This window comes from Anopheles moucheti, chromosome 2 (genome assembly GCF_943734755.1).
Source record: "Anopheles moucheti chromosome 2, idAnoMoucSN_F20_07, whole genome shotgun sequence".
NCBI lineage: Eukaryota > Metazoa > Arthropoda > Insecta > Diptera > Culicidae > Anopheles > Anopheles moucheti.
The window spans coordinates 22,495,003-22,521,677 of NC_069140.1; the positions used below are offsets into that span (position 1 = coordinate 22,495,003).

Here is a 26,675-nt window from a genome sequence, read left to right on the forward strand (position 1 = left end):
GCTTGTTGTCGTCTGCCCATAAATAACGCTTCGGCGTCATATTAAGTAAATGTATCCATATATATATATATTTATCTTTATATATATTAGTGGGTGTTTACACGTCATGCGAATGATATTGTAATTGATTTTATACCTTCATCGCCTAACGATGATGGGCGCCCTGTGCGGGGTGCAGGGACACTAAGGACCCACACCCGCGAGCACGCGGCGCATTTTCTTGTTTTCCCACCATCATCACTCACCACCACTTTCCGAATTCCAAACCTATTTTCTGTTGTTACACTATAAGCTGGACTTTACGGTGGGGGCGCCTGGGGGGAGGATGCTTTACAACAACAGCTTTCGATTCAATATAGTAATGCCGTTACAAGTGTTCAAGTGTTATTTACTACTGTATCGGTTAAAGATTTCTAGCTGTGTTAACTCATGTTTTTACAGTGTTTTTAGATCTATCAACTTCTTCGAAATAGCAAGAACAGTGAATATTCACTTTTGCTAACTTTAATGCTCTTTCTCTTGCCTTCGATTCATTAAATCGTGCAAATGCCTTACTTGCCAGCGGTTGACAACAAGGGTTAGGATTGAAAAACTGAAAAAGGGATTATGTTTTATGTAGGAATACTGTATCTTAAAAGATACTTTCACTTATCAATTTGTAGAAAAAAAAAAGAACGAGAAATTTCGAGCAAAATCAATTGGAGTACAAAATAGTTCAAAGGAAAGATGTAACTTAAATATCGCTGCGATCATTAACGATCATCAAATAGGTGAGTTCGAAATTTGTAAAAGAAAAGTTGCTAGAATAGTTGTTTGAACGAAAATTGCTCCGTTTTGCCGTGCAATCCTTTCCTTTCTGTCGGAAAAAATAGACATAAACTAACAAAAGACAACTGAGCGGAAGGTAAATAGCTTTGAAAACAGAATATATGTATATCCCAAAATGGCAGTAATCTAGCCAACAATCTTACGAAAACATTGCAGCAATTACAATACAGCCTGACTGACTATGCGTAAAACATTCGTAGTTGTTATTGATCAGTTGCTGCTGCGGCCAGTTCTGTTCTGTAGTTTAGTTTTCAATTGTTTCAACCGTCATCTTATTTCTTGCTTTTCATTTATAACATTTCCCTCTCCTTGCTGCTCTCTTCGCCTTTGCTAGGTTCATTTATGTTATACCGTCCATCATCATTGAGTGTAATTCCTACCACTCATCTAATCTATCAAAAATTATGTACAAATCGCATCCATTCCCTTGCCATACAAGAACTAAAGCTTGTTGTCACTTCATATAATCTACTTCTGCTACTATATGCATTGAACCAATGCGTACAGCCAATTTCCAAGGTCGGAAAAGTTAAATATTAACCTTTGCCGTGACCATTCTTGCTCCTGAATCCTGGCTGTTGTCTGATGTCAGGATGCTTCTCAGGCTTTCCGGTATGCCGCCGGTCAATCCACGTTATGAGTGAGCCGTTACTACGCTTATAAAGAATGGGAGAAAGTAAAATAAACTAGTCCTTCTACCATTCTACCAGCTCGAGGCAGATAGTTTGCTCTTTACTTATTTTTTTTCTTTGTAAGCAATGTCGTACTTCTGTTGCTGCATTGCTTTCCTTCTTCATCCTTCAATGGGATGAAGCGGGAGTGGATGAAAACCGAGGGGAGTCTATCTTACCTTAATAAAGTACATCTATACTGCAAGAAACGATACCATGCGCATCTCCACCATGTCGGCAAGTCCGTCCCATCATATTCGATAGAAATATCCATTCTACGTGCAATAGCTATGATCCATTCCATTCTATATCGCTTATATACATTGGATTATATTTTCCTGAAAGTAACAAATGTAAGAGTAAGTGCTAATGGAAATTTAACCGACATCAAAACATACCTCGGTGCTACATCCAAACAGCATTTCACTCTTCAACCTTCTAAAGTTTTTTTATCAGTCAGTTGCCGTAGTAGTATTGCGCACCGTCTGGACCGTTTTATATGTGTGTATTTTATAGTTTGTTTTTGTTCAACAATTACCTTCATTTCTTCGTCATCAGGTTTTCGTTTGTCACCTTCAGCTTATTCCCTCACGGTACGAGCAATTAAGCAACGAGAGCAGCAACAGCGGTAGCTGATACAGCAACGTTTCTTTCTACCCGATCGTTATTACTAACATCACCATCACACTCGTCGTCATCTGGAGATCGCCCATCGGAAGATGGTTCTCCACCGTGATACATCGCTTGGCGATGAGTCAGTCAAGAGCAGGCAACCTCCGCCGATGTCGTAGCTGCCGGTGTCGTGCTCGAATTGTTACCGCTAGTACTATCACTACCATTGTTACTGGTGCCATTGCCATTCGTGCTGGATGCGGTGGCTGACCCTTCGAATGCATTCTCTTCATCGAGCATTCCGGCACTAGACGGTGGCTCTTCGGAGGGTGTGGAAGGAGCGATGCCTTCATCCCTACCGCCGTTCGCTGACGAAGCGGGAGAGGTGCTGGCGGACGGTGTGGCGGTGGTGCTCTGGGATGTGGCAGCATTGGAATCAGCAGTGGTGTTTGAATCGTTCGCTTCCGTGTTTTGCGTGTCGCCAGTTTGCCCAACCGTTGTCGACGAGGTGCTGCAGAAACTACCATTCGAGGTACCGTCGAACTGATGCACAGTTGTGAACATTACAACATTTCGTAAACAGTCATAACAGACATAAGAAAGAGAAAGAAAATGAACAAGAGTAAAGGATGATCGTAACAAAGGTTTTTTCAATATGAAATCAGAATGGAAATAATATAGAAAAAAAAGAAAATTCATTAGAGACGGTAGAATTGAAACTATCCGTCCGGAAAAAAGGCTATGCTGCACTCACGGAATCGTTACGTCGCTTTTTACTAGCACTTCCATTACTGCCCACAGAGGAAGCAGCAATCGGACTGCTGACGGTGGCAGAGGTAAGATCGCTCGACTTTCGTTTACGCGAAGCAGCATCGGCGGGCGACGCTGACCCGTTGGAATTTCCACCGCCCGCACTGCTGCACTGTGTGTAACCGTCCGATATCTTACGCTCACGTTTCAACAGATTCGGGTCAAGGTATTGTGTCAGCTGCTTCCGCCGCACATGTCTGGCTTCGATCTTCATACCATCCTTTAGCAGCTTAATGTGCACCTGAGGAAATAAAAAAAGAATGTGTAAGCATGAGACCACCAAGTCACCACAATACGGTTAGCTTCCCTTACCGCATGTTTATGTACGGAATCGGTGAAATTTTGTATGCTTTCGGTAAGATCGACGTTCAGGTTTTCGGACCGTTCAAACTCCAGCCCAATGAACCAGAGCGAACAGAATGGGTTCGGTTTACCATCCGCACCGCTCAGTGTGGTGGCCGCATTTTGTTCATGCTGTTCGTAGCACTTCGGATTGACGTGTGCTAGATTGATGTGTTGATTACGCTCGAGGTTTAATATCAGATAGCGTATCTTGGACTCTACCAGACCGCACCATTCAAGGTGATCATCGGCATTGCTCGAGGTAACTAGCAACACGATAAAATGACGATACCTGGAGGCAACACAAAGGAGACAAGATACAAGATTATTTTGGGATGAATTTAGTGTGCTTTTACATACCGGTAGAAGAAACTCGGCGCCTCGAATAACTTTTCCCACATTTGCTTGCCCATCATAATGTCGTCCGTAATTTGCATGCCACGATTGAACTCCATTAGCATCACCTTGCGCGTCGAGCTCGATACGTTGAAGGTTGAATTTTGCTGCGGATATGCTGGTGTGATGATTGGCATCAGGTGAAACCGATCCTGCACATTTACCCGTGGATCCCATACCTACGGTAAAAGCAGATCGGAATTTTAGGTTACATTTTACAACACAATTCATTGCACTCAGAACTTCGAAAGCAAAGACCAGTTTTGGAGAGATTTTGAAAGTTTTAAATTTTCAAACCAGATGACTGTATCTCTGCCCTTAAAACGACCCAGGACGGTACATTACCATAAAGCCGAGATTTACGTTGTCGGGCTGCTTGAGCAGGACGGGTTGGGGCCACTTCCAACGCGAGAATACGAGGAAAAACTTGTGCACAAGCGTAGCCGCTACTGCGTTTGGGTAGAGCTGACAGGTTCGGGCCACCAACATTGCCCAAGATACACCGCCGAAATAACCAAGAGAGTTGGAATAGATTCCGTGTCCTGAAATGATTGTACCAGAGTTTTTCCTTGTAAAATCTTTTCTCCTTTCAATGAACATCGAACACTTACTTTTTGCCCACAGTTTAATCGTCCGCAGTGCTAATCGAAAATTGTCAATATTTGGTACGAGCCGCAGAATTTCATCCGTCACTCGACATCCGTTCAGACTGCGTACCGACTTCTGGTCAAGGTTCTTCAGCAACATATCGTCCCGCAAGTCGAAATTATCGGGAATTTCCTTCAGCGCTAGTCGTGCGAACAGCAGATCAATCTCAATGCCATCAAAGTTCATCTTGATAACAGGTACGAACGCTTCCTCAACGGCCTGCAAACGATAATGCGCACAACATGACACATCGACCATAAGATATCGAACGTGCAAAAAACTTACCCTGCACTCGGTGACTTCGGGTTGCTGCTTTAGCAGCTCGAAAAACGAACCGAAATAATCGGACCGCTCTATATTGCGTGGCGCTACGCACAGGGCATCAATATCCGCCCCTTTATGGTGCACTCCGAGCCGGTACGAACCGAATGTGTATATTTTACCGCCCAACTTTTCGGCCATTGCCTCGGGCATGTTCTTCGCAATGGACACATCGCGTACCCACTGTTTGACGAGTGTGTTTAGCTTGGCCAATATTTCCATTCGATGATTAAGTTCCTCCTCAGCCTCGAACACATTGTATGGTTCTGTAATGAAGATAATTTTGTAGCAATTATACGGTACACCTTAAACAACACAAGCGTATCAACGAAGATAACACTTTTTCCACCTAATCATATCGTATCGAACGATCACGTACCTAAACCTTTTTCCAGTTCCTTTGTCTTTTGAATATCTTCCGGTTTTGGCTCAGCCGTGCTAATCGCTGACGTCATGCCGAGCGTTTTGGTGGCCGAACCGGAACCACCACCATTCGGCTGGGATCGCTCCGAGTTCCACATTTTCGCGGAGCTAATTGATTGCACTCGTGCAGCCACAAATATTAAACTACCGATCCGGAACAGCTCCTTAAGTACGTCAACAAAGGAAGAACAATCACCGTAGTTTTTTGTTGGGGTGACGCAGTTTCACCACTTGGCAGTCGATTGCACTCGTCCTTAAATCACCATTACACTTCACGTTCACGTTAATCTGTTCTCGTAATACCCAATAGGAGATATAAGACGGCAGATAATTGAATTATGTATATTTAACCGATCGTTTGCTAAACCGTGTGCATGATCAGATACGGGTAGAATGTAGTTTTGTTTATGAAAATTATCTGAAATAAAATTAAATTCATTAGTTTACCGTAGACAATAAGCCAAAACAAAAGCAAATCTCACCATGAAACGTAACACACAAATTGTCTCTTCCTCGGGCACAAGTTACTGACGAACAAACACGTTAGCCACTGGAACTTCCTATGGACAGCGAGTTGTGGCTGCTGCTGGTTGCAAAACACTCCTCACGCTAGCTGCAATAGGCAAACTTGTTCTTTACATTCCGTAGATTTGCAACATTGACCGAAGTATTGGTGTTGCCTCCAGACTTTCCGACCCTGTACGGTTCTCCGTGCCGTGGGACGTTAACATCGATGAGTGGTCAATCTTTCGGAATTCTCACAGTCACAGATCCGTGAGGTCGACACATTCTACAAGTAAAGAAAGGGAAAGTTGATGAGGAAAGCAAAAGACTACACAATGAAAGCAAACGGCAAGGACGCATCAACGAATTCCAATGTTTGCAACTGAACGGCCTGCCCACTTTCGAACGGTGCCACACACAGGCATCGCGATTAAAACAAGCTGATCATAGTAAGCCATTCTTGGAAGGATGTTTCAATTTCGCTAATCTTATCACTCGGGATGGATGAGGATGAGGAGCGAACACACATTGAAGTAGCATCTTTAAGCACGACATTCCGGTCCGTGCCATTTCATTCTCATTCGCACTACCTTCTCGCCAGCAACGTCCGCTTACGCGGCCGTGAAATTTGCAGAAAGAAAAGAAAGAAAAAAAACCCTCCCATACTCACCGTAGGACGGTCGCTTACTTCAACACACCAACACGTCGATCGGTAAAACGAAAAGTCAGCTTTTTCACCAGCATACAGCCCCGGCGTACAAACACACAACCTACCCCCGGTGACAGTTCCGGCTTGGAGGGTGTATACAAGGGTGAAAGAAAATTCGTCGGTCACACACAGTTTCACGACGCATAGATTGGTGCCGTTCCCGCAGCGCTCGGTGCGTTGGTAGGCGTACGTGAACGGGGTCGTTTCTGAACGACAAGGCGACCGCGTCCGTTTCGGAAAATGCAACAACCGTACAGAAACACACGCACGCACACACACACACATACACCAGTGGAAACACCAACGTTCGCTGAACACAATGGCGAGGTGGGAAGGCGAATAAAAACAAACGGCGGGTAGGGGGTGGTATGGAAATGCAAACGAAATAGCTCACTTTGGAACGAAAGGCACGACAAATGGGAAATGGGCAAGAAAGTTGGAAACGGAAACAATTCTTCGCAACTGGTACCAGAGGTAACCGACACACTCGATTTTCGCGCTTCACATTTCACATTCGAAGTCGGCGATGCTGCAAGCACTTTCCACCATTAAACAATTCAACCCTAGCTCCAAGGTCTCTCTTCCGACCGACTATCCAGCTTCCGATTTAGCGATCTACGCACCAAAACGTCCAGGAACTACAATCGATGCCCGATTTCAGGTTCCGTCGTGGCTAATCATTTCACGCGAGTGCGTCGGTACGGAAAGCGACTCACTGGCACGGAAAGAAAAACTCCTACTACCAACCCGCTGGACAGTCACAGCTCACGGAATGCTTTACCTACGACGGCCGCCAGGTCGGTGGAAATGGGGTAGAAATTACGGTATTTTCACTTCCTAGTACCGCTTGCCAAGTCGCGAGGTGCCACTCATAGCCGCCATTATTATTATTCTCCTAAAAACGTTCTGTACGCGTGAGTGCTGCTCGGAAGGTGCGTCTTGACGGTCATGCACGTTGACAGCAGCTGTCACTGCACATGTCACAAAAATGGGCTTGGAAGAATTATTCAAAAATTATCATAAATGCGTCCAAATACCACATAAATTGTCGAATAAGTACCGTTATAAATGCTTTATAGTTTATTTCAATCATTTCTATTCAATTTGCTTTGAAGTGATCACGTTTCTTCTGCTAAATGTTGTTGGCATTTTGGGTAGAATGACATTGCTAAAAGAACTCTTCAGCTGCTTAGGAGAGGGAAAATAACTATTATGCAGCTTTGACTTTTTCCATGCGAACCATCAGTTTAGGCGAAATTTAAGTAAGAGTCACTCTAAAATTAATCATTAAACCTTTTTTTTGGCTTTGAATTATTATTAATCACTATACAAATTTTAGTTGGAGGCGACGCATAACGTTTCCATGATAACGTTATTTCCCACACTCATGGATCATTTTTTTGCGTGGAGCATCTCTTCTTTAAATTGCTTTCTTTCAACGCGGATGGGGATTTTGGTCCCGGTCCGTTCCTGTGAAGACCGACGTCACTACCAATAAGCCACACAATAAGGCATCACAGTCCAGGTGGGAGCTGACCGCAAACAGGACATGTCGTATATTTCTACGATACATTTTACACGTGAAAACTGACCAAGGTTCGGGACTACTCAACTACATTGACCAAATATCTAAAACACGACGCTACAACGCCTCGCGGTCTTAGCCTGCTGCAGGCGGTCGAACGCCGTCGTCTGCGGACGCATTAACGCCATCACTCCATCTCAGTTGGGGCCTACCACGCATCCTCTGTCCATGTGGATGACCTAAAAGGACAGCCTACCGGAGCCTGCTGAGTCTAGTCCGCTAGGGACTTCTTAGTACAGCCCGAAGAGTTCGCCATAATCCTTCTGGAACATTTTCCTCTCGAACGTGGTTAGGAGGGTTTCGTCAGTTTTGGGCAAGGTTAATGTCTCAGAGACGTATGTGAGGAACTGTATAAGTTCTACATAGTCCCAGCTTCGTTGATCGTGGCAGGAAAGACCAGTTGGTAGCCAGAACTCATGCGCATATCTCACCCATGCCTAAATCAGGATCTCTTAGCAGGACCTTGGATTATGCCACCATCAATTTGGTTTTTGGTGTCCTCAACTATCTGGTAGCCGCCATTTTCGATTGAGAGCCGTAAACCAATTTTGTCTGTATGCCTTAGCCCATGCCGTTATCCGGATTGACTAACAGAAGGTCCACGCGTGGCTGAAGGATGAATTGAAGAGTAGACAAGCTCGCCATGATGGGAGCAAAGGACCTGAAGAGTTTTTCATCCACATGAAAAAAAAAGCATGCAACGAAGGTCATTGTAACAAGTACTAGTGAGCTAAATTTGGCTGCAATTCCAAAGGAGCTGTTTGCTTCTTTCAGTTTTACCTGCGTGATGTGATATATTTTTCCGTAACCTGTCGTTTAGTAATTTTTCACGCAACTTAAAGAATGACCAGTACAACTCCAATGATGAATAATGTATGCATTGCTTTATTATTACACACTATTATGAATACAAATATGTTCATCGGATCTCGTCAGCCTTCGAGTGTACAAAGCTCCCAGCTAGTTAAGGGGCGCCTCAATTCTGCTGAATCTGGTTCAAAGGGGAAAGAAAAACGAATCACTTCAAAACTGGACATAGTTTCGTTTACTTGCTACATATTACGATGTACAATCTTGTGTGTGGGATTATTAATCCAGACCGTTTCAACGCATTTAAAAGTCGCCACAAATTTTCAGAGCGTATCTCTTCCACCTGTATAATTTAAAATGTTTCTTACTTTGTCTCCATTGCGTTTCCTTGTGTCTATTACTTGATTCAACCCAATTATACCTACATAAATAATCTAGGACACTGTTTTATTACCTACTTATCATCTTATTAATCTGCCCGAGCTTTTCCTTCGGGCAAGGGTATGCTTAATTCGATATCTCGTCTTCCGTTCGCGGTTTCAACCTGACTGACCGTGCGCTGCGGGATGTTTGTGGTTTTGGACACAACGATAACATGTAAATCAATGATAGGGTACTATTATAGAACCGTTTCCGTTCTAATATTGGTAGTTTTTCCCACGATCTGATGTCTGCATGATGAAATTGATTGAAGAGGTTTAAAAATTTATAAAATAGAAAAGCGCAATGATATAGCTGTAATATACAAACACAATTATTCTAACGATGTTGGAAAAAAAACTACAAAACATGACTAAAAACACAAAACATTAAAACTTGACTTCATTGGTGATGGTGCTTGCAAGATTCGTCCCTACAATCATTAATCGTAAGACACTTCTGCATGTATTACAAAGGGTCATCCGATAGGGCTTACATGCCGATACGATAAGTGTGGGTTTGGTGAACAAAAATATCCATGAAATCTTCGCCTCTAGCACAGACTGAGTATACGGATATTACTAACAAATAGCCTGCACGAGCGATGGGACAATCGGCAGGAGTTTACTGAAGGCCAAGAAGAAATATAGAAGTAAAATTGTTAGGTACAATACATCATGATCGTCATACTCTGCCCATCGCAAAAGAATGGTATGTTCTACTACGACTAGGAATTAACTGTTTGTCGTAGCACAGATTGCGGAGAGAATCGTTTGAACATATGACACATGTACTATTACCGACATATGTACCATTTCTGATCGTGCTTCTTCCGACCAAGCGCATCTCTAAGCAGACTACATAGGTTCGCTAATTCTTCGTTAATTTACAATAATTTGTTTGGCTTATCTATACCCCACCACTCGGGTTCATTCGGCTAGAGCAGTATACACTGCCAATCTCTTAGATTAATCATATTGCGGTTGCTTTAACTTTACAATAAAAGTGCATTGACCTTACCACACATTTGCATGTTGGCGCTTCAACATGCATCCGGTTCAGTGGGAGTTGTTTCGTTCTCCTCGGTGTCGTTTGATTGAACATTGCATTCAACATTAAGTTCCTGGCAGGAGCCTACAGGTGGAGATGATGAACTTGGCGGCACTGTCTCATTTCGATCATTTTTAGCAGGCAGATAGCTTTCTTCCTCTCTTTCATTGTGGGAATAATCTTTCGCTGCTTCTCTCACATTAACCTCCACGGCAGAAGCAGAATCATCCCCTTGGGCTTCGAAATGTTCTTCCGAAGCACGACGAAATTCAGCGTTTTCTTGCAGCGGGTGGTTCATATTGAGAGAACGTTCATCACCAGACGTAATTGCCCGGCTGTGATTATTTTCGTCCTTGTCAGAATGGGATTCTCGTTCCATGTTTTCGTTGACGTTTTGTTCGTCGCGATAGGTTTGGTTATCTTCACCAGCAAATTGATTGTTGTTGTTCGTGTGTTCCGGCTCATCTTCCGGTTCCGGCGAATAGAGAATAGGCTGCGGTCGTTCGTCATCGGCATCATCGTTTCGGTGATGGTGATTGCGTTGGAACCGACGATCGCCCGTGTTTTCACCTTCACCACTTTGTCTATTCGTCGCATTGTGCGAATCGTGCTCACTTTGCCGCGATTGATCATCGCATATCGTCATATCTTCGGTTTCCGACTGTCCGCCTTCTCGACGGGTTTGGCGAGCCTCTTGATCGTGCTGCTGTTGGTCTTGCTCCTCATTTCCTTCGGAGTTTCTCCGCTGACGGCTAGTGGATGAGAATTGTGCCGGTCGTCCGGTAGTCGATCTATTATTAGCGTCATCCCAAGATTCGTCATCATCGTCCCATCGGACTACCCCGCCTGGGCGATTTCCTCCTCCCTGGTTGCGATTATTATTTCCACCTCGTGCGCTATTGAATCGCTGACCACCACCACCTCCATCACCACTTCCAGCACTTTCATCACCACTACGCCAGTTTTGTTGTCTTCCTCGTCCACGGTTACCTTCGTCACGGTTATTGTTGCTGTTGTTGCCACGTGCTCCTCCAGCACGGTCATTCCAGTTACGTCGATTGTTGCCATTGTTACCATTATTACCACCTGAATCGTATCCATTGCTACCTTCGTCGCGATCAAAGAACGCACCCTGTTGACGATCATCGTTGAAGAACTGACCGCCACGCTGTTGCTGATTATTGTTCCTTCCACCACCAGCTCGATTGCCAAACATTCCACCACTATTACCACCGCGCCCACCACCACCCTGTTGCTGATTACCGAACGGCCCGTTACGGCCCATATTGCGTCCGCCCCCGTCGCCGTTTCCACCCGCAATGTTGTTGTTGAATCGATTCTGCTGGAAGTTTCCACCGCGTCGCGAAAAGTCTGCTTCGCGATTGCCAAATTCTATAACGGAATTTAGAAATATTTCAAACACAAATGTGTTAAAATCGTTTGCTTGAGCGTTAAACACTACATCAGCACATACCTCCATCTCCATCATATCCACCACGTCCAAAGTTACGACCACCTACACCAACACCTCCACCGGCGCGTTGCTGTTGATTGTTAAACTCCAAAACTCCGGCTAGCTCCCGTAACCGTTCCGAAAGAGGGCGATCATCTTGCTGATTGTTTGCTCCATCGCCACCACGGAAATTGTTACCTCCACCACCCCAACGACTGCCGCGCTCACCACGATCGCGTCTTGCACCACCACCATCACCACCGACTCCTCGATCGAAGCCGCCTCCTCCACGTTGATCGCGTTGCTCCCGGTTACGATCACCTCCACGACCACGAAGATGTTCTCTGCCATCTTCATTGGCTCGCAAGAAGTCTCTTGCTCCACGACCACCGCCCATACTGGGATCTCCTTCCGCATCATCGCTACCCACATCCAATGGGCCACCACCGTTATCCTGCATGCTTCCAGCACCCGCTGAACCACCAAAGAAACCGGCAACATTACCCGGTGGCCCCGGTGGAAGGTTCGCGCTCGGAGGCATTAAAGGTGGGGGTGGTTGATTAAAGAACGCACTGGCACTTTGACCGCCACCAACCATTGGTGCAGGATTAGAGGAGTGTTCGTCCTCCATCTCGATATCCATATCATCCGCAGATGATTTGCTCATGTTGGAACTCATCATGTTCGACGATCCTGCACCGTTGCCCATCATGCCTGTGGCAGATGAACTTGACGAGGGTGGTGGTGGAGGTAGCACACCGTATCCTGCCATTGGGAGCGGTGGTGCATTGCCTGATAGCATCATACCGGGAGGAGGCACGTTCATTCCTAACCCAGGCACCATATTAGCACCCATCGGTATTCCCATCGGTATTGGTAATCTGGATAACGGACAAATCAATTTAAGCTTACGTCACATGATGCTGGTACACACAAACACAATAATTTACTTACCTTGCAACAGGACCCATTGGGAAGGGTGGCATTCCCATTCCCATCATGGCGGTTGGTGGCGGTTGGCTCGTATCAACCGCACTCAGCGGAAATAGCGATGGGTTCAGCATTCCAGCGGCCGCTGCAGCTGCAGCAGCTGCTGCCGCCGTGGATAACTCGGTCCCGTCCAGCTTCTTCAAGTTCATGCCCGGTGCCAAGCTGAGGCCCATGGCAGCGGCTGCTACTGCCGCTGCCGAACCTAGACCTACTGTTCCGCCAGTGGATGATTTTTCCTTCATCCACTGGGGCATTGTGTCCTCGTCGAACATGCCACCATCCTCGAGCGATTCAAGATCCGTGTTGGGACTTAGCTTCGACCAGGGAATATAGCTAACACCAAGATCCAAATCCCAGTAGTCTTTCCATTCCTTGCTTTTAACGCCCTTGCCGGCGGCCCAGGAGATCGTGATCGTACGTCCGTGCATCTTATGATTCTTCAGGCTTTGCATTGACTTGAATGCATCCTGACGCCGGTTCATCACGATAAACGCACAGCCTCGCGGAGGAATCATGTCGATGCTCACGATGTCACCATATTTACCGAATGTATCGGATAGCTCCTCTTGCTGCACCAGTTTGGAGAGATGGCCAACCCACAGTGTCGTGCTGCAAACTGTTGCGCAAAAGGTAGAAACACAAAACGGTTAGTAAATAAATCAGTATGATACTAATACTATCGTACGTGTAAAGCAGCAACAACATTGGATATTTCCTGAAGCATTGGTGTGGTAACTTCGTATTTCGAAAGACTTTGTCTTTGTCTGGTGCACAAAACAGACCTTTTGGTAATTTGTAAATGAATTCACAATCAGTCACTATTATCTTCATAGCTTTGGTATCGTGTAAATCAAACATTGAGCCTCAAAGTTTGAGCCTTAAGTAAGAATTTTCAACTGAACTTTCCAATTTAAGTTCATTTCAAATTAATAAGTTGTTCTTAAAGTGAACTTCAGTAACGCTCCTCCTAATCCATAAATTCCGTAACGTAGATAGATAAAGGCAGCAGTTTTTTTTTTCAATGTTCCTCAAGCTATGAGCGAATGAGGAAAATCGATCTCCATTAGGTCCACTTTTTCGGTCGATATGTTACAGGAGTTGAAAAATTTTCCGTGTAAGGGGCAAATGGGAGCTTGAATGCACGAAAAGAAAAGAAATCTATCTATCTAATCTATAAAAAGTTCAACGTAACCCGTTAACGGGTCTCCGGAAAATTCTTGATCTCGATTTCCAATTCGTTGTTTAGAGAAAAACGCATTACAACATTGATTGAATGTGTTGATTGCATGGCGATGAGTGTACTCTTTCTTTAGATTTTGCTTATTTGTCATTAGTATTTATGAGACATTTTATCAGATTTTTCTGAAATCATAACAATTTTTCGAGAAAAATCAGCAAAAATAATACTGCTTTGTTATAAACTCCCCCATATAGTATGGTATTTACTTTAGAATTCGATGGTGTCGCCGGTTTACACACGGAGCACCCAAACAAATTCCCCGCACGCAGGATCGATTGTCTATGTAAATGAATCTCCTGACTATAAAATTAAAATAAAATGCAATGGAAAAGCCAAGCCAGCCAAGTTTGTCATTTGATAGCCAAGAATTAAACATTCACACGCATTACGATGCTAGATGTAACAGTAAAAGGGTTCAGAACGACGGAAACACACAATTACGACGCAGAAATGCTGCCAATAGTTCACTGCACTATTTCATTATACGCGCGCGGCATTGTTTACACACACTGTTCATTTCGGACAATCTGATCGTGGATGTTTCGGAACTGCAGATGCTTCTTTGATTTGGAATGTCACTTTGGAACTCTGTTTCATAACTGTCCACTAGCACCACAGTTGTTGCTGCTTTACACGGTGTCGCCGATGTTTGCAACCCGTTTTAGGATGAACCACCCAACGGGATCTCTTACCACTCAGGTGCTCTTTCTTCATTTCTGGCAATCCTTTCCTTTTGCGTTCCCTCTCGTGTTCCTTCTCCCGTTCCCGATCTTTCGTTGAGGTTCCGCCACGATCGCGGGACGATCGCCTTCGTGATGATCTTGGTGATACGGATCGCGAACGGGAATGCGAACGTCCTCGACCTCCACGTCCACTGGTGCCACCTCCACGACGATCGCGCGGTGACCGTGATCTGCTCTTACGCCGCGAAGATGAAGATGATGATTTGTAGCGATCGTTGTTGCCGCTCCCACCAGCGGTACTACTACCTCCCAGTCCGATGCCTCCACGGCTGCCACCAACCGGTAACGGATCTCCAAGGATCTAGATTATCGATAAGAAACGCAGAGTGAAGTGTGTTCATGTGTACAGTTGATACCAGAGCACATTATGGTACACATCGCCAGGTGTACGTGCCATCAGTCGGAATACACAGCGCCACGTCACAAATCGCAAAAAAGAGAGAAAGAGAGAAAAGAAAAATGGGAAGAAAAGATATCGTTTAAACATGTACATCTCCCGTGCATTTCCGCAGTAGTTTTGTGTGTCCGTTCTATTCGTTCTCGAATCCTTTTATCGTGAGAATGTTTTCAAAAGTCTAGGCTAGACAGAACTCCATCCTTAGCGTTTAACTGGTGACGTTGTATGGCTCGAATGACTCTATTGGCTTTTTTGGCTTTTCCATTGAAACGGTTTTTTCCTCTTGTTTATCGTTTCATAATGTTGAAGAGCAATCGTATACTTGTAGAATGGTGAACAAGGTACAATATTTCAATCCTATTCAACTCGAATAGGAAGGAACTTACCGTACATCCAACGATGATACACCTTCCCATTTGCACCTCTCCCAGAGCTTCTTGACGCTCCCTACGTGACGGGAGGTGCAAATGAGACTGTGGTTGTGTGCTTTAGGACGCCAATCTCACCGCGCATTATGAAACCCTACCTTTTGTTGCTGTTGCTCGCCTTTTCGTGATCGTATCCTGCGTTGGTCGATGAGTACAATTTTTGCGCACATGCCATATATTATAAACTAACTGTATCTGGTTATGCAATACAATCGCAAAACCCCCAAAATTCTCTTTAATAATTCTTAATTCTTTAATTATCCATAAATCGTACTGTCCGCTCACCCAAGCAATCGGTACACGTATTGCGTAACGAAAACACGGTCTTTTGAATCAGTAATCGAAAGATCATATAGCTGAATGGGCGAATAACAAACTGCGGCCCCAAGAAATACTCCTGGCTTAGATATTAAATATACCAATCATAATTTAGAGTATTTATGAATGATCTAACAAAAAAACAATCCATAATCAATCCAAATTAAGTTCCACGGATATGTTTGCTCACATTTCTAATCTTTACCGTACTACGATGACCATTGATCTAGTCAATATTCCAATAACTGTTTATAAATACTTTAGATATAGAACATAATTTTAGAGCTCCACATGTCGTTGAATTTAAATGCATTTTGTAATGATCATTTTCTTCAGGTATCGATTCAAGTAGCAAACCAACAAGTTCAATAGATCGGTATACAGCAAACATGATACGATTAACATATCAAATAAAATAAGACATATCTCTAAGATAGAGATAAGTTTACAATGCACATGTTTGGGAACATACGTTATTCGTCTTTGAAATCGGGCAAGCGATCTCCAGAAAACGCATGTTATTCCCAACTGCTTATACGGCGATCCCAAACCTGCAGATAGTGAGCTCAGTTGACTCAACGCTTTCAGTCATAATTCCTAATTAACGATACTTTTTCTTCATACATACATAAAAATCCACATTCTATGTGTAATTCAATTGCAACATTCAGTTACATTGTACATCTAAAGTGGAGCTCATTTTGATAGACTGACCCAATGCTTGTTTGCTTGTTATATAATTCTTGTACGAAGCACAGAGAAACGAAGAACAGTACTATGTGTTGGAAATATTCACCTCAACTCCTGTTATCGCCACATCGTTGTCAGTATCAACATCCTTCGCGTGACCTAGATGATGGTAGATCAATAGTGTGGAGGAGATGAGCCACGCGAATCGGTGACGATCGTAATCATACCCAATGTGTAGCAATTTATGTTATTTTGAGACGAAAAGAAAGAAGAAAGAAATCGAATAAAACATTATAAGAAACGTGTTCAATTGTTAGAAGCCTGTTTATGCTGCTCGGTTTCGCTTGCTTACCGGCGTTCAAATCAATCGGTGGCTGTCGGCTTAGGTCACATTCGTTGGCGAACGGTAATTTCATCAGCACGCTGGCAAGATGTTTCTCAAACTTTTCCTCCTTGAGCAGCATCTCCGACAGCTTGGTTTGCTTCTCATCCTGCTGCTTGAGCTTTTGCAGGTTCTGCAGCTGCTTCAGCACGTTCGGGTCGGACAAAATTTGCGCAATATTGCCACCGGGCATTTGGGATAAATCCGGCATTCCGGTGTTCCCCGGTAAGGGTACCGATGGTGAATTCTTATCATCATCATCATCACTACCGTAGTCGAAGTCTAGCAGCTTCTTGTTGAACTTGACCTGATCCTTCGATACGGTGCTAGCCTGGTCGCCAGACGTTTGACGCATTAAAATTTGCTGGAATTGTTGCAGCTGTCGGATGGTGGACGGATCAAGTTGCTTCTGTGAACGAGAACATTAGTCATGCCATTAAAATTGAAAGATATATAAGGTGTGTTGCAAGATACCACCAAAAACAGGGGTTATCCTTAAGAAATATTAGTGGAATTAAATGTATCATTACCGTTTCACCCATCTGTAACTGGCCACCATGATCGTCCATACCACCACCTATGGAACCGCCGACCGGTGAGTCATGGGGCAACCCACTAGGATTCAACCCATTTGCTCCTTGCTCCTGCAACACCTGCGCATTGTACTGCTGGTGGATCGGATGGTCCGGATTCGCAAGGTCAAACAGCGGTTGGATGACTTCCGGCAAAAATACCATGTTCTTCTGCCACAGGTTCAACACACGAATTATTTTACTCTGCAGTGAACGAAGAAAAGGTTATTTTGGCATGAGAATCGTAACCTTTCGCATTCCATTCCCATTAAAAGCCCGTGCTTGGATTTGCCATGCCATGGCCGCATTCGGCGCTCGTCCTGGTGGTTGTTTACGAGTCACTGGTCACATTCGCTTACCTTATCTTCCGGCGGGCAACGGAATAGATGCGCAAACGTTGATTCCATGTTGCGTGCAAACCGCGGTGCAAACACATCCTTCTCCGGCCCGAACTGATGACGCGACTGTCGCACAATGGAATCGATCACGTACAGGCCGGGAATTTTGTACTCGCATTTGCACTTCTGAATGAACTTTTCCACACTCTGCACAACGTGCTTGTAGAACTTGATCGCCTTCATAGCACTCCGGGTAATCGAAGCCATTTTGGCCTTCGATATCGGCGGTTTCGATTCATACAGCCCGGATAGCTATGGGAAAACATGGTTAGTATAAGAAAAAGGACACTGGCATTAGCATTTTGTTTTCAAAACACATGTAAAAACTCAACACAAAAGTTGGTCATCAACCAGCGCGTCATCAAGCCTCATTAATAACGTGCCAACGAATTGGGAGATAGAGTTTGGCACTTTGGAAAATAAGGGTGGTTATGGCACTTTACAGAGTCACGGTGAAAATCATACAACATCATATCATATCGATTAGTTCACGCACTTCGTTTGCCATTTCTATAAACAAGTGTTTATGGTCCTTTTAAGCGTACAGTTCTTCACTCCATTTCACACACTACAAAACCACCCTTTGTCACTTTGTTCATTGCGCTTATCAAACGCATATTTTCCACCAGAAAATTTCATCCCCCACCCCACTGACACGATCAGGCACACACGGCACCAACAAGGAACAACTAGAACGTGCTTCTCACCTCCTGGTTGAACACCCGGACCGTCTCCATGCTGGTTGCTTCTATAGACGACGCCACGGTGATAGATTTTCTTGGCACTTGACACAGCAAAACTAATCCTCAATGAAATTGAACCACAGTCTACCACGACGTAGCAGTAGCCGCTGCCATAAAGTGAACACTTGTTGTAAATCTCACTCCCCCCGTTCCGCGGATGGTAGTCTTTTCACTCAATTTCTTTGATTACACGGAACAACTGGGGTGCAAACGGCACTAAAGACGATCGGTTTTATTTCACACAACAAATCACGAGGCTTGAATGAAACTCCCTACGAAGGGAAACCGATCAGAAGAGGTGGTTTTGCACGGGCCAAGCGACCGTACGCACAGAATTTTTCAAAATGGCTACCCCGTGGTGTCCTCTGCTGCTGATCGGCAAAGATGAAAAAAAAACGAAGAACTGCTGTCAATTGTTCCACCGTTGACAGTCGATAAGTTGCAAATGACAGTGCGCTTGTTTATGTTTTTAAAAGTAAATTTATCGCCAAATTTTGTTGTTACAATAGAAATTCACGATACAGATGAAGTTAAAAATTTATTCTACTATTTTATGGACGCATTTCAGGCGAAACATAACGAAATGCGTTGAACAATGAACAAATCGACGAAAACGATAAGTCACGTCACGCATCGAAATTGTCAAAATGATTGTAACGCCCTTTCGTTGGGTTGAAAGGGAAAAGGGATGAAAAAGGGATACGCGCTATCGAAGGACATTTGCGGGGAAATATGCTCCAAAAGTGATTTCATTATGACCATCGTTAAAGCGTTTATATTATTTGATGATTTGCTGATGTTTCTGAAGAAGAATTCGCTTGAAATCTGCATGAATCAAACTTAGTCGAGATTGATTGATTAAATTAGTGGCTTTTCATTTGATTTCAAAGGTGACAGCGATCGAAAGCGGAGCAAATGAACGGAAATACGCATGTATCTTTGTTGTAACGCAAGCATGCTGGAACTTGTAGTGTCATCTGTTGGTGGGAATATGAAGCTTTGGGTTTGAAATTATTCCGCCTGTTTATGCCATGCTGGTTCCAAAACGATTTGCAAAATGTAAACGACTAGAGTATTCTTTCGGATATAACTACCAGTATATGTGCATAAGGAATGAGTGCGTCAATAATATCATTACTTGTTGTAATTTAACTTATTGAGCAATATACTTGAATCACATAATTTAAAATTAATGTACACAAAATTAAAGAGCACAAAACTAAAAGGGCTGCGAAGTGCAGTTTCATTGCTTATTCTAGATTACAGATAATCTCTGCGATTCTGTTTATCCTTATAGTCAGTTTAATATTAAATGATAGGACCCTGTGCCTTGGTTTTAAATTGATAAATACTAAACGTAAATCAAAGATGTGCCGTAATTAAATTACATTCTTGACAGATGTTTTGAACACACGATGCATTGGTACATTCTCAAGAAAATAATTAAATCAATCAACAAATTCCACTAGAATTCAAATGTAAAGTGAGTACTATGGTGCCTTTTCAAGCTTTGATAAAACAATCCACACCACGCTCAAAATTCATTTCATCGAACCGGCAACATTATCTAATCAAATTATTGGCACGAGCTACATGAACAAGCCCTGCTCACCAACGAAGCTACATGAAGTTTCTCGCCAAGCGAACCATGCTTCCGAACCAAATTGATTTTGGAAATTATTATCAAATGGTTTCGGTCGGCTTCGCTCTTAGTTTTCCAAGTGGCCAACCTAAGATGTATAGACGAACAAGCGCAAACTAATGAGCATTAATTAGTACGCAAAAGGTCAAAAAGACAAAACGTCAAAAGAAGATAAGATAATGGTTTTGAGACTGATGGTTTCCTTCGAGTACCCCATACTACTACTTTGAGGTTGCCGAAACATTCCGAGGTCAAGTAGAGTTTGAAGTACGGTCCTCCAAAACAACCAATGGCTAGAATTAAGATGTTACCTCCAGCATGCTGAGTGCCTTCGGTTTTGTTGAAATGAGGTTAAACAAGTGAGCTGGAATGAGAAAAATACGTGTACTTGATGCCATTATCTCAACGAGCATAAGGAATCACATGATTTAATGACACATAAAGCTGAGAAGAAGTCAAAGTTCGAACTTTCCATCTTATAAAGCTTTTATTTGACCGATTTATAATACATCACTGGTACATTGGTACAATGGAAGATTCTAATCGTAAATAGATTGAGTGCTAAATGTCAGCAAAGATGGAAGTTCATTTCAGTGAAGTTATGCCCACGACTCGCAAATTACGACACAATCTATTTTATTGGCGTTATTTGCTAGTTTTTGGATGCTTCTCAAGCAACCATGTTGAATGTTGTTATCGTACAGTGACACAAGGCCGCGATTGGGGAAATCCTTGAAAGCGTTCCTTCACACGCAACTGATTTCGTTTGCTTCTAGGAGCAACGGTAGATGGAATGAGATTAATCCTTTGAAAACGCTCGCCGGTAAATCCTTAATTTTATTACCATAAAGAACTCTGCGAAAGGCAAACCACGGAAAAGAAATCTTCAGTCAGTGGGTGAATGAAAAAGCGCGTCGGTTGGTGTAGCAAACACTGTGAGAGCTTTTACTAGACAAACTTGTGAAGGGATGGTTGAGGGCGCTCTGTTTACTTATGATAAGAATTTTACGTTCTTTTGGTTTGCTACTCAGATTAGGGTTGCGTTGAATATTTCATCCCTCGCTTTCTCTCTCTCTTTTCGCTACCCTCTTAAGAAATGGAACCGCTTTCCAGTCTCCCTATTTTTCCGCATACTACTTACAGCGACGTTAAGGACTTTAGTCCACTGAAGGCATCGTAGGCGACTCGCGAAATATTGTTATTTGACAAGTCTATCCGCTTAAGGCGCCGGTGGTTAGCGAACGCTTTCGGCGGAATTTCGGTGATGTAGTTCTGCTCGAGCCGGCTGTAAAAATATTTAGATTACATGTTAATGCCCGAAGCTGCTGCCCGAAGATGTCGCCGGTCGCGTACTAAAAATACTTACAGCTCGGTTGTGTCGTCCGGCAGTGTGGACGGGACGGTGGTGAGACTTTTCTCACGACAGTCCACTATTCCATCGGCACAGCGGCAAGGATGTGGGCAGAGACTACGACCACCGCACTCCATCGGGGCGTTCTCTGTTAAACCTGCGAAGTAAATTGTATCCAGTGTTAGAAATATAGCAAGTGTCTGGTGTTGCGCCGTGATTTGAATTAATTTATGGAATGGATTAAATTTTTATACAGACCGCACGAGATAATAAGGTTGCCACATTTTGAAGCTAACAGTATGACCTTTAGAATGATTTTTAAATCGGTGAATAAGTAAAAAAAGTAATCTTTTTTCAACTATTCAAAGCAAGTTCACAAAGCCTGTTTAATAACCAGTGATACAAATAGCTTAATGTATCTTTATGATGTATATTTTCGGAATTATTTCAATTCAATTACTTATCATTCGTTATATTATCATTCGTTTCAATTACTTTCATGACAAATTGAGTACCGTTGTTATTGAAAAACGCATCATTCAACAGTTTCTGTTTGATTAAATTAATTCTAATACAACTCTTTAAATCCATATGACCACTATAAGTACTCCATGAAGAATACAAATTTTGAAGTTAATTGTCAGTTGAACAATCCATTATTCGTCCACGAATTCCAATGAGCTGTAATTGCAATTTATCCTGAGCTTTTGGATATCTGTAATGGAAATGTGTTACATAGGCAGTTTTCCTCACTTTGAATAGGTTCCTGCTTCACATAATTGATAAAGAAAAATCGTGTAACAGGCTATAGAATAATGTAAGAGACACAATCGATTGGCATGGTCTGGACACGTCGGCAAACTCCGAACTCCAAACATTTTGGGCCGGTCGAATGGGCGATTATTTTTCCAGTAATTTGATTTCATTGATCCAAACGCGTGAGTGTGGGCTTTGTGTTATGCCATTTCTAACCGCTGGTCAGTCTTTCATCTGCCAACAGCGCATAAAGTGTGAAATTCGCAAACCAACCTTCCGACGCCAGTGCGTGGCCCTTTTCCATGGGTGGACACACGCTCACGAAGGTGGCATAAATTAACATTTACATATTCATGAGTGTCACGTACGTTGGGTAGTATATGCAGCACTGGCTCGTGGAAAATGAATCCTGCGTGTTCGGACCATGTTCTGTCCGCACCGTCCTCGGGGCGTGTCGTTGTATACAGGTGCGGTGTCCAGATTGCTTCTGGTTTTCGCGGTTCTTACAACGTCCACAGCCATTTCGGCGATGGTGTTGATGATGATGATGGCTACGGTACAGTGTGCACGTAGGTTTATGAGTTTGTTCCCCACGCAACAGGAAATGCACGGGAAGTGCACGACACAGCGCACGTGGAAAATTGATGGACCCATTTGCAGTTAAATTTGCCTTCCACAATCACTCAATGGCGTGGCACATTTGAGTGGCGTTCAGCCAAAATCCAGCCTGTTGACCTGTTTTCCAACGCGTGCAATTACAAATCGTGCGTTCAGCCCGATAGCACGATGTGGGCCTGTGTTGGATCACGGACACTTTGTGGTGGATTTGATTGGTTTAAATCTACTGCAGGATTTTTATTTTTGCACGTTTTGCGCTCATCTGCCGGAAGCTGCCGTTTTTATCCGCCACATAACACGAATGAGATTATTTCTGAGTGCAATTTGCATTTGATTGTGAACGAAAAACAAGGAAACACCGACCGCCGTACCATGTCGTTGTCGCTGGCAACTTCATTAGAATGGTGAGGAAAATAAATTAGTGTCCTATCACGTTTGATATGGTTTCGCGCCAAGTGTCGTACGTGTTTGGGTGCTGTCGAGTCCATTGCAGTGTGCTACCATAATTATACTGAACACGAGGAAAAACAGCGAAGCACATTTGCGTGTGTCGCATAATGAAGCGAGAAATTAGTTTATGGTGGCAAATTTTTATAAGAACGGTAGTTAATACCACGAGGACTTGGGGACTCTTTGCTGTGCAATTTATGGTTCGTGTCAAACAACACACTTAAGTATACTTTAATGACCGTAGTATTGACCGCAAACATGCACATGATGTGAAGTACAAAGTGTAACAAAGCAGGACGAATTTCACAAGAATTAGCCTTCAATCGATTTAAATTATTCAGAATGTTATATGAGTCACCTTGTAACCTTCTCTTCTATTGCTAGTATGACTATTCCCAGGATTTCTTTGAGGTTGATTGAATGAGTACATCTGTATCGTAGGAATCCAGTGGTCTCAGTGGATCAGTGGTCATGCAAAATTCCAAGAACACCAAAGGCAATTAATGTACTTTCATCGAAAGGTGGACAAGCGTTATACCGGAGTTCCTGAAGCCGCACCCATAGACACTGTTTCATTCTGGACGGATTACCGAATGCTAGAGACATGGATTCCTAGCTCTGTACCACACGATGGACAGAAAAACAAAAACCATTGCGTGTGGTCAACGTTGAAGTAGACACTCGATGGCCGTACATGTCGGTCCCCTGTGCACTCATGTGGGAGCAAACAACAATTATGTGGGACTTCCAGTACCATCAACACATTCGACCGAGGCCACCTTGATCCACCAGCAGAACCTGGATTATGACGGCGTGGTTGGTCATCCCCAACTTACCGGAACATTTGAACTCCTGCTCGTGCAGATCCGCCACATTCTGCCCCTTCAGCTGGCCGGGCGAATGGCACCGTGTGTACGGTGCCAGACGTGATGCATTCTTCAGATACCGGGCCAACCACGAAAGATGACAATCGCACGCAAATGGGTTTTCCGAAAGGCGCAGCGCTCGCAGGCGTGGCATTCCGGCAAACATGTCGCGCGGTAGCGTGGTGATGTTATTGTTATTTAGGGTTCTGAAAAGGGAATCGAAACAAAAAGCGCAGGGTTTGAGTGAGTTCTTGGTGGAGCTCGGAAGTAATTTCATTTCGAAGGCCGATGGGATTACGCTCCCGGACATGCAATACACTTACAGTATTTCCAGCTCCGTCAACCCCTTCACGGCACCTTCATCCAGGCAGGTGATTTGATTGTTGTCCAACTGGAGACTACGCAGTGCCGGTGCTCCCTTGAACGCACGCTTCGGTATGGCGGCAAGTGCATTGTGTGACAGATCCCTGCAAGGCGAAGGTTTGGTGTGAATAATGATATAGTTAGAATTTCCTCTAAAGCTACCACAGTTTAATCGCTAACAGTTAATTTGTGTGGATCTGTTTCACAATTTCAATATATTTGAACGCTTGATATATGTAGTGGCATGAATTGCGTTTATGATAGAAAACATAGAAATTAACTAACAATTAGTTACCAATGCTCTTATCATTATTTTGTCGTACTACAGAAACATCGATTCAACGACACTTATCAAACAAAATGATAAAGAGTTGCTTGTCAACTCAGGTTGTATAAAATAAACGATAATAACGTCAATCATGCGAAGAATGCAGTCGTTTTAATTGTTACAAAAAGAAATCGAAAGCGTAAAATGCTTTAAAGTTCACGTCTATAGAACTCCTTCTGAAATCAACATAGACATTTAAAAGTTACTCAATTCTATATCACATAGTGGGAAGTGTTGACTAAAATATTGAAAACTGAAGATCTTTCAAAAACTCAAACACAAATTAGCAACTTAGTCTTGCATGCAAACGAAAGAATCCATCGAATGCCAAACAGTAACTGAATCGAAAACCATCTGGTTTAGAGCACAACATGAATGAACCAAAAAAACCACAACAAATTAAAATCGATCTGCTTAGAAAGCGTTTCAACAGCTTCCCATATAATGATTATAGCATATTGCATGAATGAAATACGGCTATAAATTTAAGAGAAAGAAAAAAAACACATAAACACATAATCACAAAAGAGTAAAACAAAACATAGACAACCAACAGAAATCAATCTCTACAAACTACTACTTACAATCGTAATAAATTAGCGGCACTGGATAAAAAATTATCTGGTATAGATTTTAAGCGATTGCTATTAAGCCGTCTGAAAATAAAAGGAAACGGAAGATAATAATAATTCGTAATAAAGATGAAAACAAGAAAAAGGTAAGCGAAACTTGTGGCAAGAATGAAACAAGATATCAGATACTTGAAGAGAAATACAAGCGAATGAGTGTGTGGGAAGTTGAGACGTCGTAGAGATTTTGTGTCACGAGTAACAACGGTCGGCGTTTATGAAAAAAATATGTGAGTACGCGAGTTCGATCACATCCAAACTTAATTAAAGAATTGTCGCCCTAAGGAATACGCCCTCTGTTGACTGTTGCTGACGTCGGTCTCTGCGAACTATGCTGATCTGGCAGTGAGGGTCGCTCTTTCCCTGGTTTCATGGCATCCAAAGGGATGAAGGAAAATGCGAATATTGTTTGGACGAACACAGTACAGCCAACTTTCCTGCCGACCCCAAAAACGGAAGGAGGCGTGATCAATTATGTCAAAGCGATCGTAAGACAGGGAATAACGAGAAGCAACGGATAATTAACGGAAATCGATTTCCAATCGCAAAGACTCAAATGGTCCCGTGTTTCAGCGCACCCACTCGGTGTTATTTAAACGACCGTGGTCAATGAATGGCTGTTCCGTTTTAACAAGTAGACCACCAACGACGTATTGGAGTGTACAAACAGCTAACAAACAGCTAACAAAGTTATAAATCCCGCAGACCAAAGGAAAGGAGAATGATTTGTGACTTCCGTAAGATTTGCTGAATGTTAGTTTTGTATTTTCAGTGAACAAATTTGTTTCGTTTATATTAAAATATTACCCTTATAATAGTTAATATCTTATGTCCGATTTTTATACGTTTATCATTATATTTTGTTTGTTAGTAGTATTTCATAAATCAAAACACAAACGATTTCATCGGTCTTTTTCTAACAAACTCGAAGCAAAAACAACAAATTTAGCATTTGCTAATCATGTGCCATATATTTAGAAGTCCATCGGCAGCTGTCTCATGAATCGATCGTCTGCATCCGTATTGATCGATAAAGACCACCACAAAAAGAATCGAGGAACATATGCTCTGTTGGAACAAAAATATTGCAAAACGACTGCCGTCCAAGCGGGGTGGCTCTAATAATTCAGACGATTTTATTTGTGTCCGCGGTACCTTTTGACATAAAATAGCTGTAAATAATGCCTAT

The 26,675-nt window shown here is 43.1% G+C and overlaps 3 protein-coding genes across 5 annotated transcripts in view; all 3 read right to left on the reverse strand.

The window, feature by feature from the left end:
- Nucleotides 1–1,115: 1,115 nt before the first annotated feature.
- LOC128299638 (poly(A) polymerase type 3) lies at nucleotides 1,116–5,449 on the reverse strand. 3 transcript variants are annotated; one of them, XM_053035654.1, is made up of 10 exons: nucleotides 5,008–5,449; nucleotides 4,593–4,894; nucleotides 4,271–4,526; nucleotides 4,005–4,201; nucleotides 3,624–3,838; nucleotides 3,234–3,555; nucleotides 2,866–3,162; nucleotides 1,898–2,654; nucleotides 1,679–1,837; nucleotides 1,116–1,479 (listed from the first exon to the last, which is right to left on the reverse strand). In XM_053035654.1, the coding sequence occupies exons 1-8, from the start codon at nucleotides 5,147–5,149 to the stop codon at nucleotides 2,259–2,261; spliced, it is 2,127 nt and encodes a 708-aa protein (XP_052891614.1). In that variant the 5' UTR covers nucleotides 5,150–5,449; the 3' UTR covers nucleotides 1,116–1,479; nucleotides 1,679–1,837; nucleotides 1,898–2,258. The 3 variants fall into 3 exon arrangements, with proteins under 3 accessions (XP_052891614.1, XP_052891615.1, XP_052891613.1); XM_053035655.1 differs by having other exon boundaries at nucleotides 1,116–1,484; XM_053035653.1 differs by having other exon boundaries at nucleotides 1,116–1,837.
- A 3,272-nt stretch (nucleotides 5,450–8,721) lies between these two features.
- LOC128296778 (SR-related and CTD-associated factor 8) lies at nucleotides 8,722–18,773 on the reverse strand. The gene is made up of 9 exons (XM_053032262.1): nucleotides 18,448–18,773; nucleotides 17,702–17,992; nucleotides 17,301–17,546; nucleotides 16,741–17,179; nucleotides 16,495–16,547; nucleotides 14,505–14,856; nucleotides 12,537–13,188; nucleotides 11,604–12,463; nucleotides 8,722–11,521 (listed from the first exon to the last, which is right to left on the reverse strand). The coding sequence occupies exons 1-9, from the start codon at nucleotides 18,475–18,477 to the stop codon at nucleotides 10,122–10,124; spliced, it is 4,323 nt and encodes a 1,440-aa protein (XP_052888222.1). The 5' UTR covers nucleotides 18,478–18,773; the 3' UTR covers nucleotides 8,722–10,121.
- A 2,489-nt stretch (nucleotides 18,774–21,262) lies between these two features.
- Nucleotides 21,263–26,675, reverse strand: part of LOC128299353 (protein slit-like) — an 89,486-nt gene continuing 84,073 nt past the window's right edge. Inside the window, exons 4-8 of the mRNA XM_053035291.1 lie at nucleotides 25,442–25,513; nucleotides 24,490–24,633; nucleotides 24,137–24,372; nucleotides 21,492–21,633; nucleotides 21,263–21,410 (exon numbers count right to left, since the gene is read on the reverse strand). Of these exons, the coding sequence (XP_052891251.1) occupies nucleotides 21,263–21,410; nucleotides 21,492–21,633; nucleotides 24,137–24,372; nucleotides 24,490–24,633; nucleotides 25,442–25,513 (742 nt within the window). The remainder of the gene's footprint in view (nucleotides 21,411–21,491; nucleotides 21,634–24,136; nucleotides 24,373–24,489; nucleotides 24,634–25,441; nucleotides 25,514–26,675) is intronic.